We start from the raw sequence: 17,107 nt of genomic DNA on the forward strand, positions 1-17,107 counted from the left end.
AACTCATTATTGTTTTAAATTACTTTTAAATTTAATTTTAATTACGAAATTTATATATTTCCGTCAAATTCATGAAAAATATATACTATATTGATGATAGGTAATAATGGGCAGATGAAGGGAGATGAGTCGGATTGAATAAAATAAAATTATTAATAAATATTAAGGTTATATAAAACTTCTTTCTCTCATTTAAAATAAAGATATTTTCAAACTCTTTATGTGTCAATAGAGATACATGATTGAGAGAAATGTTTGTATGTAAGTTATTTCAAACACTGTTTTTAAGCTATTTAGTCAATGTTTTATATATGCTGTTAAAAAAATATTACTAAATAATATGCTTTATTTGATCATTTTGTGTTCTTGTAATGAGATGAGTTTTTTAACATATCATTACATGTTTTGGTGTTATATGTCGTTTGTATTGATCATGTTGTGTTTGGATTCCTTATGTGAATTTTTTGTTCACCGAAATAAAATATAAAACAAAACCATATATCCCACAAAAATGATTATTTTTAATTTTTTTTCTTGATATATTTTGTTAATTCTTAAACACATAATGCATGTTTTCAGTTTGCTTATATTACTTAGTTTGAAGCGACTTACAAAATATTAAAAATGATGAAATGTTTCTTCGTTTTTAGCTTATATATCAGAATATAAAGAGATAATATTTTTTTATTTATTGGGACAAATGTATTTCCAGACTTCTGTCTATAAATCAGTATTCAAAATTTTTACAACATTATTATATTCTCTATTCAAAATTTTTTTATTTAAATTGATTGAAAGTATTTGAATTTGAGTTTTTGTGTGCTTGATTATATTATTTTTTTAGTATTATTTATTGTGAAATTAATAGATGGACTAATAAAATTAGTGGATCTATGAGTCCTCTGGTGGACGACAAACATGGATAAATTGTTAAAAGAGATAATATCAAGTAGATTTTTTTTTTTTTTTTTTGTTCTACTTAAATGATTATGCATGATTCTAAATTTTAATTGATCAGAAGTTAACGTATGTTTTGTCGTTGCCAGATATATTTTGTCAACGGTCTAATATTTTTCTTTGATTTAAGGAAAATTATGTGACTTCGTATTATATTTTTATTTCTTAAGGTTTTATTAAAGGATTTTTCATGATGATTTTGAGGCACCATTTTTTTCTTTGTGTGTTTTTTTAAAAAGTAAAATATTTCTGAAACCATGACGTTAGTAAGGCGCCTTCTCTTTATTTGAAAAAAATATTGAAAAAGTTATAAAAATTTTGAATAATATGAGTTAGTATTTAATTTGAGAGTGATTTATGCTTTTTGTTGCTCGTATATACTTCAATTTCTTTGTTGTTGTACTAAATAAATTATTTTTGAACTTTGAGTTATCATTTTTTTATGGAGGTTGTTTGTGTCATGAATTTTTTAAATTCATTTTGTTTAGTATTGTTGGCGGCAATTGATTTTTCTGATATTTTATTATTTGTCTTGTTGTTTATATGAAAATATGTATGAGAGTACACCGATCAAAGCCATATATTTTGGGTCTTATGTTCTACGAAGAGGGTAATATATGATTTCTATTAATTATAAAATTTATTGGTTCTTCATACATGTAGTTAAGAAATGAATCAAATTTTGAACAAAAAATTTATGACAAACATAGTGGATGAAAAAAACATGTTAAAAAAAATAATGTTGCATATTTCTATGCCCCTATTTCTGTATGATATAATTCAAACACATTTTTTTAGATATTTGAAATTAGGTCTAACTAAGTGACATAAAACATATACATATATATTTGAAGGCGTATTTAAAGCAAAATATTAAGATCAAGAATGATTCATATTTAAATTTCAACGCAGCACAATGAAGAAGAAATTGGAAAATTGTATGTGTAAACCTTTAAGGGTTATATAGTGATTATGTTGCTACTTCATGGTTTGCAACATATTGATGCCATATAAAATATTAATATTTCTCAAAGAATAAACAAAAAGAAAAAATTCTTCATTCAAAAAAAGAAATACATGAAAAAAAATTGTGTATAATTCTCATTCTATTTTTAATGGTTTGAGAACAAGTCTAAAGCTTTGTGGACACAATATATCAATTTTGTGCATTTTTAATAAATTGAGACATTGAGCTGGTTGCACTTTATTTCTTCCAATATTATATCGATAGATTTCGAGGTGGCTAAGATGTTGTTTTTGTCTATTTTTTTAGTTAAAGTGGCTAACAAACTAATTCATGAGATATATGGTGGTAACATAGAGAACTACTCGCCAAATAAATTCAGTTAGCCGAATAGTGAAATTCAAATTGAATTATACAATATTTCATCAAATTAATTTTGTCTATTATAAGATGCTCATGAAATCTAAACAGTTGTATTATTAGATGAGATATCGAATAAGACAAATACTTTGATTTTAAAATACAATAATTAATTTTGTATGTCGTTCCACAATATATAAAATATTATAAAACAAAATGTAAACTCGATAGAATAAAATTTATTTGTTTATGAGATTGAAACTATATCATCTCCATGATATGATGCACGCAATCATTGTTCCAAATCTTCTAAAAATGACGAAAGAAATGAATTTTCTGAATTGCGTCAAATTAAACGATGACACAGTTCTAAGATATAGTCATTTGAAAATATTTTCAAGTTTTTTTCTCACACTGATTGAGAAATAATCGTTAAAAATTTATTAAACTTATAGCTATATGTTGATAATATTTATACTAAATATATAAAAATGATATTTCAAATATCTCGATATTTGAAGAAATTACAGCACCATTCATTGGTTATGTTGTTGAAGAATATATAGGTTATACATACTTTTAGTCACAAGTAAAAACCAATCACGACTAAAAACAACATTTATTCTTATGAGTTATAGTTGATGGTTGTTAAAAACTGAAAAATCATTCAACAATAAAATAAATATTTGGAAAATAAGATTACTGGATAAAAACAATGTAAAAAACCGAAAAAACGTCCTGATAGGGAAGTAAACTACGAGCATGTCAGATCCCAGATGAAGATTTTAAATAACATAATAGATGTTTAAGACGATCATATACTTGCTGAGTATATCAAAATGGTTATATGTATATTATAACAAACTACGACAAAGAGTTGTAGAGTTATCAAAATCAACCAAGAAGTATATTGAAAAGTATGTTATGTGGATTAGATAACTTCTCCGATTCATATACCGTCTATGGTCATGATTTTTGATTTTGTGGTTTGGTTTGTTGCAATTAATAAATGCTATTAGCCATATTTTAATCCATTTAAATATTATCAAAATTTCGTACTTATATTTCCAGCAATTTAGTTGCTCACGTGCAACGCACGTGCATTTTTCTAGTATATATATATATATATATATATAATAGAGATACTCATTTTTAAAAAAAAAACAAAAATAACGTGATTAAATTTATAGTTTGAAAAAATAAAAAATGAAAAACAAAAAATCAGAAGTGAATATAATACTTGATTAATAACTTTTTATAGTACTATTTTTTTATATATTCAAAATTAACATCCCACAAGTTTTTGAATTTCAATTAAATTAAGTAGAAACTAAATAATATGAGTATGAAACACGTAAGCGAAAAGTCAAAGAACAATTTTCTAAGTGATTACATATATATTCGAATTTGAACCTAATTTTATAATCACAACAACTTTTTACTTTATCATTTCACTGAGTTATGATAAATATTTTATTCGAAACGACCAAATCGAAAATATTATTTTTCATTTTATATATAAATCGGATAGATATGTGTAAGAGGGCCTACCCGTAAAACTATTAATGGTTGTTATGTAAAATGATGTTACATTTTGACAAATAAAACAAAAAAGAATAGAATCATATGAAAAAAAAAAAAAAGGTTACAGAAATAGAATTGGACACTAAATGAGATTTGAACTCAAATCAATATCTAAATCTTAGGGCCTCACACATACCACTAAGACGAGAGATAATAAAATACTTGTGGATTTCAAATGGGCCATGCAGAAGCCCCCCCAACTCCAGCAAGATTTTATATATAGGCCCGCAATTTATATATCAACGGCCACGATCGACTGGCGTTGTGGAATCGTCACATGTCTATTTTTTTTCCTTCTGATTTTTCTATACGGACAGAGATTCCTATTTCCTACAATCCCAATCCTCGAAAAGATAGGATAATAGGAAATATGATGCCTGCAATGACGCTGCCCATTCTTGATGGCGTCGTGGTGTTCTCCGCACGCTACTTATCTTCATCTAAATCTTTGCATCCACCTACGGTTAGGTGAGTCTTTCGCAAATTTTCTGTTACCCATTTTTAATGAGACATCAAATTTTCCAATCGTTGATCCTATGAGCATGTGGGTGGAGCCAAGTTGTAATCTTTACAGAGCGATCTTTACGGAGCACTGGGTGAACGATTTTAGGTTCATAAAACTTAAAAGCTTGGCATCTGTCCCCCAGGCCCCAATTTGTAATCTCTTTATACGATTGAGGAAATGATATCTGAATATTTGTCTTTGATTATTGATTGTCATCTGTAATTCTGAGTTCTTCTTGTTCCATTCCCCTTTCTGGAAAGGACCGGACATGTCAAAGATTGTTATTTTGAGATTCCTTAATTTGAATTTGTGCTAGCATGCCGCATTTTATGTTTAGTGCGATATAGTGGAATATGTAAAGGGGTGGACCGGGATTCTTGGGCCACGAAACATACAAAGTTGAAAGAAATGCAAGTGAAGTTTGACCCCTCTTAGCGCTTGCCTATGTCCGTTTTGTTGGTTAATGTTTTGTTCCTTAACCCAATGTTTTTCGCCTAACCATTTAGTTATCTTTATGCTAATCTATAATAAGTTTTGTGAGTTTCCAAGTAATTTAATTAACGAATCAGGTTACCTTTGGAACACTCGCCAGTAGCCACTGTTCGTAAGTTAATTAGTGAATCAGGTTATCTTTAGGAACACTCGACAGTAGCCACTGCTCCTTCCAACAGAGAATATGCTTGCCAATATTTTTCTTTTGCCCGACCTTGTGAGACCTTTATCGAAAAATCTGCAACAACTTTAATAAAGCATTTTTTTCAGTTGGCAGTTTCAATCCTTCTAATTTCCGTTCCTTTTGCAGGTGGGGATTCAAAAGAGAACGTGACATGAGACTGCATCCTCGAAGGAGTCGAGCAATCCTTGTATTGGCGAATCCAAATGTATGCACCAACCAAGGCTTCTGCATGTATAATGCCAATTTAATGGTTTGAATATGCTGAAAGCTGTTTTTAGGTATGTGATTGCCGATTGGTGGTTTTCAACCATCAGGTTGGTGTACAACTTAGAGGAAATTGCTTGAACGAGATTGTTTGTTTTATCATTCGCCGAGTCAATAGGTTGTCAAAACTAACTAGCCCTTGATTTGTTGCTTTGATCCTAAATAAGATGCACCTGAGTTTTGAGGTGGTCTTTCGTGCTATATAGTTTGTTCTTAAGTTCTCCTTAGCGAGAGGCACAATGTGTCCTTTATCAGTGCACAGTCTGTTAAGAAACTAAGCATTTTCTGCCTATTTAACCATTAATGTCCATCATTGGACCCTCTCTTTTATGATAAAAGATATTTTTACTTTTCGAAATAGATGAAAAATCAGATAAATTTCTAATGGAAGGGGTGTATCTTTCGAATGCAAAAGTTATGGTGGATCTGTCAAATGCAACAGTAGTATCTATAATCTTTGCTAATCTGCAACAAAAGGTTCATCTTTAGTTCATATTTTTTGGCCTTAATTTAGGTATCTCCAGGCAAAGGAAATTCAAACAAAGAAGTGATCATGGTCGATCCTTTGGAAGCCAAGCGATTGGCATCGAAACAAATGGCTCAAATCAAAGCAAAAGAGAGACTCGGAGTAAGTTGATAATATTGTGATTGAACGTTTTCTTCTTCATTATTTATTACATATTTGAGATGTTTCATATTTATGGTTCCTAACAATAACTTGACCGAGTCACCGCAGAAACAACACAAAATTGAAGCAATCAATGGTGCTTGGGCCATGATTGGTCTTACAGCAGGATTGGTCATTGAAGGTGTAACCGGTAAAAGCATCATGGCTCAGGTAAGATCATATCTTTACTCGTTCACAAAGTGGGTGTTTCTTGGTAAATTTAACAAAGTTCAAGTTGTTTTGCTTCTTCGATTTGTTCTTATCACAGTTTGCTGGATACTGGGCGGCTTTTATTGGGCTTTTTGTGAGATAAGTTTGGGTTCGGGATCAATATATGGCTGATTTTAACCTGATCATTCATCGGTTCTGCTCCGAATTGATTCCTTGAAAATGGCAGGGTGAATATCTTTGTTGTTTTTCAGTGTTATACATGTAATACGAGGATATCTTGTTGTTTAGCAGAGTAAATATTTTTATATTTTTGCTGTCACACTGGCAAGATATTTGCGTAATTTCCGGTAATCATGGGCTAAGACTTGTAAAAGTTCCCCTTAGGTATTGCTGCACATTAGTAAAATGAACTGATTAAACCAGCAAGATATTTACGTCATAATTATATTATATTATTCCGATTAAGTTCAATCTACTCTTCCCAAGTGTACAAGAAGATAGTATATATAGAGAGCATATTTCTATTCTGGTATATTGTCTTATTATTTCTGCATGAAGAAGAGAGATGCTGCCAGTTATTTCTCTAGGGTAGTCAAATTCATTGCAAGTGCCCTTTCTGTTAAGTTGATTTAAAATAATTTATTAACTTTTAGGCTTCATAAGATATTTTGGCAACTTATAAGCGTTTATATTTAAATTTTAAATGAAAATTTTAAAATATTTGAATAAGATTAATTCTCTTGGGAAAAATCGATAGGAAAAGAACAAATTAAATGCTAAAAAAAACTGAGAAATATAGTGGAAAAAAGTCATATCAGAATGCATTATGGTTATTGCAGTTCGAGATGGAATGAATCCATATGAGTACACTACTGTATCTAGACAAGGCAGCCCTGAGTTAGACAAGGATTTAAAACTTCGTGATACATAGGAAGAGTGTTGCTATGGTTTCAGAATTCATCGGGTGTTCTCCATCCCTCAGCGGGTGAATCCTTGGGATATTAACAGTGTGACTGAGGCCATGGTTTCAGGAATCAAGATGGCTGACTCTGGGAAAGAGTTGCTCCTAGAAAAGTTGTATAATTTTTTTAAAATATAAACTTAGCAACGGCAATTCGTTATATGTTTTCTTTTCTTCTTTTGAATTTTGAACACACTGGTCTTTACTAATATTATCACGATATGTCTATGTGATCTTTCAAGTTCACAATTAATTCTACGCTTTATCATTCATCATTGAGGTGTTTTTTGTAAAAAGAAAAAAATTGGTGTAAGGTTTCATTAGTGCGGCGTGAAGGACTAGCAACGTCGGCGCATTGAAATGGAGCCACATTTTTGGTACATAAATAAATTCAAGAAAATAAAAGTTATACGAAAGCTATAAGTAGTAGCTTAAATGTTATTGGACAAAATAATTTTGAGTTAAAATTAAACTGCGTTCGTTATTGTATTTTTCAAGAAAAATGCATAATAAAATAGATATAGATGGAATTATTACAATCGGGCCACTTTGTATTAAATGAGAGATGAAACTTACATATGATTTAATTTAAGCGCAGTCAATTATTGTTGACTCATTGCATACTTAGCACAAAGTACTGAATCAGCGGTAACATTCCATTTCCTAAATCCATGGATCCATCCTACATCACACACACACACACACACACACACACTTGCTGTCTTTCCCACTAAAATTCTCAACTTTTCCCTTTTCTGTGACCGCAAATCAGTCAAGAAAATCATCATAACTTACAGGAATGATCGAGCATTTCTTCCTTTAATTGCGACTTTTATGATTTTTTCCATTTCAAGATTTACTTCTTTCTACATGGATTTCAAGAACGAGAAGCAAGTGAGGTATGTCAGTTGTTTTTCTTACGCGGGTTTTTTGTTATCGTGATCTTATGTTCAAGAGAAGAGGGGGGATTTGGTGGAATGTGCGATATGTCCAAGTGATGGGCTCTTGAGTTGAGCTGAAGGCAGATCATCTTTATGCAAATATGGGATTTCGTTCGAGTCAAACTGGATGAAGCCTAGTAATTTTTCTTGGTTTTCTAACTTCAAATATTTTCATTATTGTAGGTGCAAAAGTTTCTGAAACATTAGTCCAACTTGGTCTTGCTCTTTTCGCTTCAAAATATTCATCGTGGGATATTCCGTTTGTATTGCTGAGAAAATTAATGAAAAAAATCATATGTAAGCACTGGATCTAGGATATCTACAATGAACTTGTATAATTTTATATTTAAACTTCTGGGATGTAACCTTGTATACTCGATCTAAAATTTTATGGTATGCCCTGCTCTCAGAGCTCTTTGATCTCCAGACTTTGGTTGAAATTTGCATGGAAACTCTAGCGGTTTAGTAAGATTTTCTCTGGGATATCACTAGAAAAATTGTTTTGGTGATTTCGGCCGATTTTTCTTGATTCTCAGGTTTTACACCGATGAGAAGCAACGGATGAAATTCATGTCATGGGGACAAAACACCAACTCTTCAGAATCCAAAAAATCATCCTCAGCATATAAGTTTTCATTCAATTCTGGCAGTAAAAGCAAGATTAATAATCCTCTTAAGTTTGGAGATCTTAAGGTAGTTACTGCGGATCATGAACCACGGCACAAGCATATACTTGACCCTGGTAGCGAGATTGTGCTAAACTGGAACAGGGCTTTCATAGTTTCTTGCTTGTTGGCCCTATTCGTTGACCCTTTGTATTTTTACCTCCCTAGTATAGGAGGCAGCCAGAATTCTTGGTGTGTTAAGACAGATTTAAATCTGCGAATCGTTGTTACATGTTTCCGTACAATTGCCGATCTTTTTTATCTGTTGCATGTGGTGCTTAAGTTTAGGACGGCATACGTGGCTCCTAGTTCACGCGTGTTTGGTAGAGGCGAGCTTGTTATGGATCCCAAGAAAATTGCCCTTAGATATATTAAGTCAGACTTCTTTATCGATCTAGTGGCAACACTTCCTCTACCTCAGGTACTATAATTCATGTGTATGATATTGTCTTTTAAATATGCTCCCATTATTGGTCACTTTCTGAAATTAGCATGCTTTCACTTTTATATATGTAGATTGTCATATGGTTCATCATACCAGCAACAAGGAACAGTCGAACTAATCATAACAACAACGCCCTTGCCTTGATTGTGCTTCTACAATACATTCCAAGGTTATATGTCATTTTCCCACTAAGTTCCCAAATTATTAAAGCAACGGGAGTCGTCACTAAAACTGCTTGGGCGGGGGCCGCCTACAATTTGCTGCTCTACATGCTAGCTAGCCATGTATGCTAGTCTCAAACCGTGCAATTTTAGTTACACCATTGTTTCGTCATAGTTACTCGATGTTTGTTTCAATATTGTCATTGTCATAGGTCTTGGGCGCAGCATGGTATGTTTTATCAGTTGATCGATACTTGTCTTGCTGGAAATCAATATGCAAGAAAGAGGACAGCCCTACAAAATGCTTTCTTGAATATCTTAACTGTGATGCTGGTGATAACGAACACAAAAACATTTGGATCAGTGCCACAAATGTTTTCGAAACTTGCAATCCTGATGAAAGCAGTTATTTCAATTTTGGAATATTCGAAAATGCTGTGAAAAAGCAAGTTGTTTCATCAAGTTTTGTCCAAAAGTATTTCTACTGCTTGTGGTGGGGCTTGCAGAACCTTAGGTGCCTTTTCCCGGCCATCTTTAATATTTTGAGATATTGTTTATTTAATTAATGATCCCAATGATCGCTTTCAATTTTTGTTGCTGTAATTCTTGTTTAATTTTACTCCCAGTTCATACGGTCAGAATCTGTCAACAAGCACGTTTATTGGGGAGACGTTGTTTTCCATACTCATTGCCATCTTGGGTCTCATTCTGTTCGCGCATCTAATTGGAAATATGCAGGTGAATGAGAAGATTCAGCTGGTATTCCGACTTCAAATATTTATGTCATGTCTCAAACCCGACTCACATCAATCTGTTTCTACATGTAGACATACCTCCAGTCTTTAACCTTGAGGCTTGAAGAATGGAGACTGAAACGAAGAGACACAGAGGAATGGATGAGGCATCGGCAACTACCAGAAGACTTGAGGAAACGTGTGAGTCGTTTTGTTCAGTACAAGTGGCTTGCAACTCGAGGAGTAGATGAAGAATCTATTTTGCTCGGTTTACCAGCTGATCTTCGTCGTGATATTCAACGCCACCTATGCTTGGACCTTGTCCGACGAGTATGATTCTTCTTACTCTCTTGCCATTTAGCTTCAAAACTTGGCGCTCTAATCTTACTGAACCAGATCTGTCAGGTTCCTTTTTTCTCACCGATGGATGATCAACTGCTCGATGCAATATGCGAGCGCCTGGTCTCTTCGTTGAGCACTGAGGGCACCTACATTGTTCGCGAGGGTGATCCCGTGACCGAGATGCTCTTCATTATCCGAGGTAGGCTCGAGAGCTCGACTACAAATGGTGGCCGGACTGGTTTCTTTAATTCCATTGCTTTAAGACCTGGAGATTTCTGCGGAGAGGAGCTTCTTGCATGGGCCTTGCTCCCGAAATCAGCTCTAAACTTGCCTTCTTCAACCAGGACAGTGCGGGCTCTTGTTGAAGTTGAAGCATTTGCACTACGAGCCGAAGATCTTAAGTTTGTTGCGAATCAGTTTAGACGGCTACACAGCAAGAAGCTGCAGCACACATTCCGGTTCTACTCCCACCATTGGAGGTCATGGGCAGCCTGCTTCATACAAGCAGCATGGAGACGGTATACTAAGAGGAGAAAGATGGCTATGGATCTTGCTCGTTTGGAGGCGCTTAGGTTGGACAAGATGACAAAAGAAGAAGCTGAAGATGGGGAACGGGTTCCGTCTGTTACACAGCCAATATCATCAAATCTTGTAGTGACAATACTGGCTTCACGATTTGCCGCAAATACAAGGAGAGGAGTTCAGAAGATTAAAGATGTGGATTTGCCAAAACTACCGAAACCCGAGGAGCCCGATTTTTCAGGCGAGCAAGACGATTAGTTATATGTACCATCCATCACAAGAAATATGGCTTTGATCACCAAAGAGAATACCGCGACTGATCAGCATCTTACTTCGAAAAGAATCTTAGAAACACCAGTTTTTTCGCGATAAATAAATTAATTGTCCTAGTTTCTTTATAAAATAGAGTTAAAAATGTAGAGTATGTCCCTGATTTTGTTTTAGTCTTGAAGGGGGTGAACATGAAATTTAACCAAGCAGGTCGTAGAATGACTTTTCTCCAGCTACAAGTTTTTACAACAGCTACGTCAATCTGCCAATTGTTTTTGATACATTTCATTTCTTAGAAACATCAATTTGCAATCTATGGAAACGGGATTTGGAATGAAGAAAAAAAATTGGATTTTCTGATGAGATATGGTTTAAATAAGTGAAATCCTTTAAAAATCGCCGGGACCGATCAAACCTTTGAATAAAACGTAGTCGGAGACAATCAGGTGGGTGATTAGGAAATGACTGGGCCAGGCCCGACAAAGTAGTAGAAATAAGTGGTCCCATTGTGCAATAGTGTGGGCCAGACCACATGAACTTCACGTCTACGGGACCATTTTCATAGCCCAATAATCAAATCAGATTGGAATTTCAGCAACAACTGTTGGCCGAAATAAATCAAAGTGGACAAAAACAATAAATGAAATATATAAAATGGTTACACTCTTTTGATATATTATTATTATTATTATGCTAAAACTTCTTTTATATGCATACTTTGAAAAATATCATTTCAATTTCAAAAAAATTAAACCTCATATCTCACATTTCGCTTTACAACATATCTTCTTTCCCATCATTTTAATTTGAAAAAATAATAACTCTCATTTTAATTTTTTTTTTAAAAAAAACATTTTTCTCCACGTGTCACACACATCACTTGTACCAAAACTTCTGATATGTTTAACGTGCATACATGTATATTTGAATGTTGATTTATAGTAATAAATAAATAAAAAATAAATAAATAAACCACATGTCTTATTGTACGACACTTGAGATTAATGTGAAACACACGACTCTATTGATCTGATTGTTGTAAGAAATAGCAAAAATATCGAGCACTAATTCCTGATGCGAAAAGTCTAAAAAAAAAACCTCTCAAGAAAATATTAATAGCTAATGCACATTTTGGCGTTATTTTTATAAAAACTCAGCCACATTTATCCTTATTATTATTATGACAATGGGTTTTACGATCCATTTTTTAAAACATAAGGTCTAATTATAGCTAAGTCATCGCGTGTGGACACTGTTAATTAGCTGATTTGGTAACTGTCCAAATCTTCTCACAGATATTAAATTGGATTTTGACTATATTAAATAATAATAATAATTAAAAAAAAAAAAGACATGAAAAAATCCAAGGCACTTTAGCCAGTGAGAATCGAGATTTAGATTCGGCTTGCTAATCACCACGGAATATGTATGATTATTATTATTATTATTATTATTAATAAATTAAAATTAAAGCCAGCGGAACATAAATCATAATCAAAGTTAGGTGTTGTACTGAAACAAATTAATTACTTTTTACTATATATTAATTAGTTATATTATAACATACATGGACTAAAGATGAATGCAACTTAAAAGGAGGTACGTAGAAACTAGAAGATGACGGATCAAGAGTTGAAATATCAAGTTAATTTATAATAAGCTCGAATTATTTTCAAGTACTAAGACAATAATAATCATAATAAATATTCAAATAAAGCAAAGTTGACCTAATTAAACCAGGAAAGAGAGAGCCACATCATGTCCTGGAATTTATTTACGACGGAGACAAGAAAAATAGATCAACACGTACCTTCAATTATTTCATAATCTTTTATACATAATCAGAAAGACATGACGACATCGTATCTGGTATCAAAGACATAATCTGCTGAACCGAACATTAAAACCGGGTCGCCTTCCAGCTCGCCGTCGCTTCTCTTTGCGAACCGCCCTTTGATTCTTGGCCTGCTCTCTGCGTACGCCTTCCGGGAAGCGTAGCGTATGGTCTTCTGGAATCTTCGATTCTTTCTCTTCTCCCTGTACCTCAACACCCTAGCTTCTCTGTCCAGTCCCAACACCGGGAAACTTTGATTTTCGACCACCGAGTTGACGTTCCTCGGATAAGGGTACGATATATCCGACAGGGAGCTGCCGTCGGGGACAACACCCAAGTCCATGGACGATGATGAAAACTGAAAGATGAAAAAAGAAAAAAAAAATCAATTTTGACAGTTGACAATTTAACAATGAAGAAAAAGAAAAAGAAAAAGAAAAGAATATTTTAATCTGCGCCGGGTGGTATTAAATTTACACTGTGACTGAGAGATGGGGTGGTGTAGCTGTTGTTCAAGGAATCAATGTTGGATGTCGTGAAATCGATCTCGAATCGGTTCTCGGATGAGTAGTTTTGGAGTGAAAGAGCCGGCACCGGCGGTTTGGTGGTTGTTTGTACAGGGACAACACAGTCGCCGACAAGGTGTGACGAGATTGGCTGGGAGATCTCGAAATCCAGGAGCTGATCTGAGCCGTACAACAAGAATTCAATGGCTTTGGCGTCCGGCCTTTCGGCAGGAAGTTTTGTTGGTATCCACGAAGATGCGTTATTCAAAAGGTCGACCTGTTCTACGCTGTTGGAGTTGTGGATGGGAACAAACGGTGCGGCGTCAGACTTGAAGACCACAGATTCGGCATTCTCGTAAAATGGTAGCACCGGCGTTCGGTCGTGGCGGCAGGCGAGGGGGTTTGCGGAGTGTATATCGCGGTCGCAGTCGGAACAAAGCACGGCGGCGTCGGCTTTACAGGCGAAGACAGCAGCGGCCTGCTCACACACCTCGCACATCCACACACGCTCGTGTTTCGTGTGGGAATGATGCAGCTTGGAATCGCAGGCAATACACAAGAAGGCGGAGTGAGGCCTGCAGAATAGCAGCGCCACCGCTGATTGGCAATAATCGCAGCTCCTGGACGGCGGGAAATACTCGGTCCCCGATCCTCCTCCATCTTCATGCATGGACATTAATCCCAAATCAAAATCTTCTGTTTCTCTTCACTAGGAAAACGATGGTGATGAGTAAGCGTGAAATAGTGGATTCATGTATGGATGCCAGTTAGCAATGTGTGTATCCATATCCGAGTCACAGAGGGGTCGACACGTGGATAAGATTTCAGCCACATAAACCTTTTTTTTTTTTTTTAAGACCAAGCAGTTGTCAGTTATGGATACCGACACAGGGCCCACAATTTGGTCATTCTTTGAGATACTGTTTGGGTTTATTTCTTTATATTTTTCTAAAAATATAATATTACATAATATCAATAATAAGAATATTTTTTCTTATACATAATTTATTTGTAATCGTAGACCATAAAACTTTACAATCTTTTTTGTAGAAATTTCCCTAAGAATTTTGAAAAGTTTGTGTTTTTTTTTGGGAGGAATTTATACGATTTAAACACATAATCATTCGCAATAAAAACCCATTTCCCAAGTTTAAATGTGAAATTCATGTAAAACCCCATCTCCAAATATTAATTAATATGTGTGTGTGTATACTAAAATCAACTCAACAATACATTACATACAAAAGATCAATATTCACGTTTTACTTGTCTCATTCATTTTAAACTTGGCACGGGAAATCCCCTCATATAATATATATAAAATCAAAAGACGTCACTTTCTTAATTCTAACAAGCTGCCACGTGCAGCAGATGCCATGTTGGCACATCCACGAAGATTTTTTACTATTACATAATAATAATAATAATAAGAATGGATCAGAACCTTATGACTGGACAACGAACATTTAATTCCTCGTAACATAATAATTTAAGCATGAGATTTGCGTTTAAAATTTTATTGGGTCATCAGATTCTTAAATAGTTCAAATCTTTATATTTTACATCATAATATATGTTCAAATTAGTAGGATATATAGTCTTCCCTTGTGTATACAATCATATCCCCTAAAACAAAATAAAGATTTGTTGTTGTTTTTTTTTTGGTGTAAAAATGATTGGCCAAATTGGGTGAGCTACCTCAAAATTAATGAATTTTAGAAAGAAAATGTCAAAAAATTTATTTGTATGACGTGATTCCATACGTCATAAAATACAAACGGACAACAATCATGCATTTCCAAAGCAGATAATGGGAGTCAGTGTTTTGGTGGCATTTCTCAAATCCAACTTGCACTAATTGCTGGGCGAACTCCACCACCTTCTGTTCTTTTCCCAAAAATATACCTCCATTTTTCAAAAAGTATAAATCAAATTATTCTCTCGTACTCAAATATAAAGATTGTTTTNTATATTTATTGATTTAGTGTTGGAAAGATCTACCATTTCTTTTTTGAATGTCCAATTGCTTGAGAATAGTTGGAGATCTCTTTTTTTATTATTTCCAAAATACAATATATACCGTCTAAGTATATAAGTTTATTTAATTTGTTTGTTTTTTTTTCCCTTCATTGTAGCCAATTTTATCTTTAAACAAGAATTGACCTCATGTAATATGATTTAACAAACTACTTATTTCCATATTATTATTAATAATAAAGTATTATAATTGGTATAATATTCTATTGAGTTTATAAAAGTTATTAACGTAACAGGATTGTAAAAACATTTGGAGTTGTCTCTCATATGGGATTCCGAACTGAATTACGCTACGTGGTAGGCCAAACAAAGGCAAGAAGATTGCAAAGTAGCTCGCTCGTTCGTTCCCGGAGGCTGATTTCAAGTTAGATGAGAACATATATATCTAGTGGCTCGACTTGGAGTACGATGGATGCGGAGCAATAGTTGTGTGGAAGGAGGGCAGCTATGTGGGCATTACACGCAGATCGTGTGGAGAAGTACAAGGAGGATCGTGTGTGCTCGAGTTGTTTGCGACACTGGAGATTTGTCCATGTCCTGTAATTATCATCCTTCGGGGTAGAGAGACCGTATTAATTAATGATAAAGTTGTAGGGAATTAATTCATAGTCATTGTTGTAAGTTCGTGTGAATTATAATATTGGTATTATGCACCAATACGTGTTGATGTATGTATTAATTTTTTATTGAGTACTACTGGCATTTGATCCTGATTAAAGATGTGATTATTGAATGATTAGTTAATAAATGATAGATAAGAAAATGTAATATTTTGTGACAAAATACTATTATGATTTTTGTTAATGAAATAATTTAAAGATTAGTCTATTTTATGTCTAAATACCCTTGATTCCTCCTAAAATTATTACAAAATCCTTGGACACAAAGAAAATATTTTTTTTTTGGGTAAAGCAAAAGGTTTTTCTATAATAAAACGTGTATATTAAAATAAGGATGGTTAGTCAAAGGCCTGGGTAATTGACCATATTTAATACTACTTTTGCTTGATATAATGAGTTTACTAAAAAATTTTGTGGAGAAAGAGATGGGGATGAAGGCTACTCGTTGACTGATGCCTTTTTGTGGTTTTTGGTTGAAATGGCCGAGGAAAAGGGAATCCCTTGGCTCGCGTATTGGGATGCAGCCTATGATTTGCATGGCGTTCTTTGCTGATCAAATGATAAACAGGCGGCTCATGGAGAATGTATGGCAGATCGGGTTGGGTGTAAAGGGAGTTTGGCCTCAAGTAATTCAAACATGCAACTTCTCCCATTGCATGCCCCTTCCTTTCTTCACATTATTTTTGTCACTATGAAAAGGGGACTTTACCATTTCTTTTTCTTTGTGTTTTAATTGTAATTTGGTGTGGATAAATGTGACATTTTAACAATTTTATGCCTAATTTTGCTTATCACATTAGTTAAAAACATTCGATAATCGGATATATTAATAAAGCATGACCATTAACCGTATCGACTTCAGCATAGCTAAGAAATATTCCTTAATTTTTAAAAAGCTGGAGATGAAATCCTATTCAATTA

General features: G+C 33.8%; 3 protein-coding genes across 9 annotated transcripts; 2 read left to right on the forward strand and 1 right to left on the reverse strand.

Annotated features, from left to right (window-relative positions):
* Nucleotides 1-4,164: 4,164 nt before the first annotated feature.
* On the forward strand, nt 4,165-6,613 carry LOC140958564 (uncharacterized). Of its 6 annotated transcripts, none has more exons than XM_073416054.1 (5): nt 4,169-4,333; nt 5,173-5,251; nt 5,825-5,938; nt 6,047-6,148; nt 6,246-6,613. In XM_073416054.1, exons 1-5 carry the CDS (start codon nt 4,236-4,238, stop codon nt 6,288-6,290), a joined length of 438 nt encoding a protein of 145 aa, XP_073272155.1. In that variant the 5' UTR covers nt 4,169-4,235; the 3' UTR covers nt 6,291-6,613. The 6 variants fall into 6 exon arrangements, 3 of the variants coding, with proteins under 3 accessions (XP_073272153.1, XP_073272155.1, XP_073272154.1); XR_012171802.1 differs by having other exon boundaries at nt 4,170-4,333; nt 5,173-5,324; XR_012171803.1 differs by lacking the exon at nt 4,169-4,333 and adding an exon at nt 4,347-4,475 and having other exon boundaries at nt 5,173-5,324.
* Nucleotides 6,614-7,732: 1,119 nt separating this feature from the next.
* LOC140959571 (cyclic nucleotide-gated ion channel 17-like) lies at nt 7,733-11,470 on the forward strand. Of its 2 annotated transcripts, none has more exons than XM_073417478.1 (7): nt 7,733-8,008; nt 8,587-9,136; nt 9,232-9,444; nt 9,534-9,835; nt 9,948-10,059; nt 10,149-10,385; nt 10,452-11,470. In XM_073417478.1, exons 1-7 carry the CDS (start codon nt 7,944-7,946, stop codon nt 11,175-11,177), a joined length of 2,205 nt encoding a protein of 734 aa, XP_073273579.1. In that variant the 5' UTR covers nt 7,733-7,943; the 3' UTR covers nt 11,178-11,470. The 2 variants fall into 2 exon arrangements, with proteins under 2 accessions (XP_073273579.1, XP_073273580.1); XM_073417479.1 differs by having other exon boundaries at nt 7,735-8,008; nt 10,461-11,470.
* A 1,514-nt stretch (nt 11,471-12,984) lies between these two features.
* LOC140958398 (zinc finger protein CONSTANS-LIKE 5-like) lies at nt 12,985-14,277 on the reverse strand. Its single transcript, XM_073415829.1, has 2 exons — nt 13,501-14,277; nt 12,985-13,381 (listed from the first exon to the last, which is right to left on the reverse strand). The coding sequence occupies exons 1-2, from the start codon at nt 14,203-14,205 to the stop codon at nt 13,031-13,033; spliced, it is 1,056 nt and encodes a 351-aa protein (XP_073271930.1). The 5' UTR covers nt 14,206-14,277; the 3' UTR covers nt 12,985-13,030.
* Nucleotides 14,278-17,107: the final 2,830 nt, after the last annotated feature.

The sequence above is a fragment of the Primulina huaijiensis genome, chromosome 15 (genome assembly GCF_012295235.1).
Source record: "Primulina huaijiensis isolate GDHJ02 chromosome 15, ASM1229523v2, whole genome shotgun sequence".
NCBI classification, from domain to species: domain Eukaryota; kingdom Viridiplantae; phylum Streptophyta; class Magnoliopsida; order Lamiales; family Gesneriaceae; genus Primulina; species Primulina huaijiensis.

Coding starts and splice junctions, on each gene's coding strand:
- LOC140958564 (XM_073416052.1), top strand. CDS start 4,236: ATGATGCCTGCAATGACGCTGCCCATTCTTGATGGCGTCGTGGTGTTC. Junction 4,334..5,172: donor TTGCATCCACCTACGGTTAG/GTGAGTCTTTCG, acceptor TTCCTTTTGCAG/GTGGGGATTCAAAAGAGAAC. Junction 5,939..6,046: donor AAGCAAAAGAGAGACTCGGA/GTAAGTTGATAA, acceptor GAGTCACCGCAG/AAACAACACAAAATTGAAGC.
- LOC140959571 (XM_073417478.1), top strand. CDS start 7,944: ATGATTTTTTCCATTTCAAGATTTACTTCTTTCTACATGGATTTCAAG. Junction 9,137..9,231: donor CAACACTTCCTCTACCTCAG/GTACTATAATTC, acceptor TTATATATGTAG/ATTGTCATATGGTTCATCAT. Junction 9,445..9,533: donor TCTACATGCTAGCTAGCCAT/GTATGCTAGTCT, acceptor TCATTGTCATAG/GTCTTGGGCGCAGCATGGTA.
- LOC140958398 (XM_073415829.1), bottom strand. CDS start 14,205: ATGTCCATGCATGAAGATGGAGGAGGATCGGGGACCGAGTATTTCCCG. Junction 13,382..13,500: donor CCCCATCTCTCAGTCACAGT/GTAAATTTAATA, acceptor TTCATCTTTCAG/TTTTCATCATCGTCCATGGA.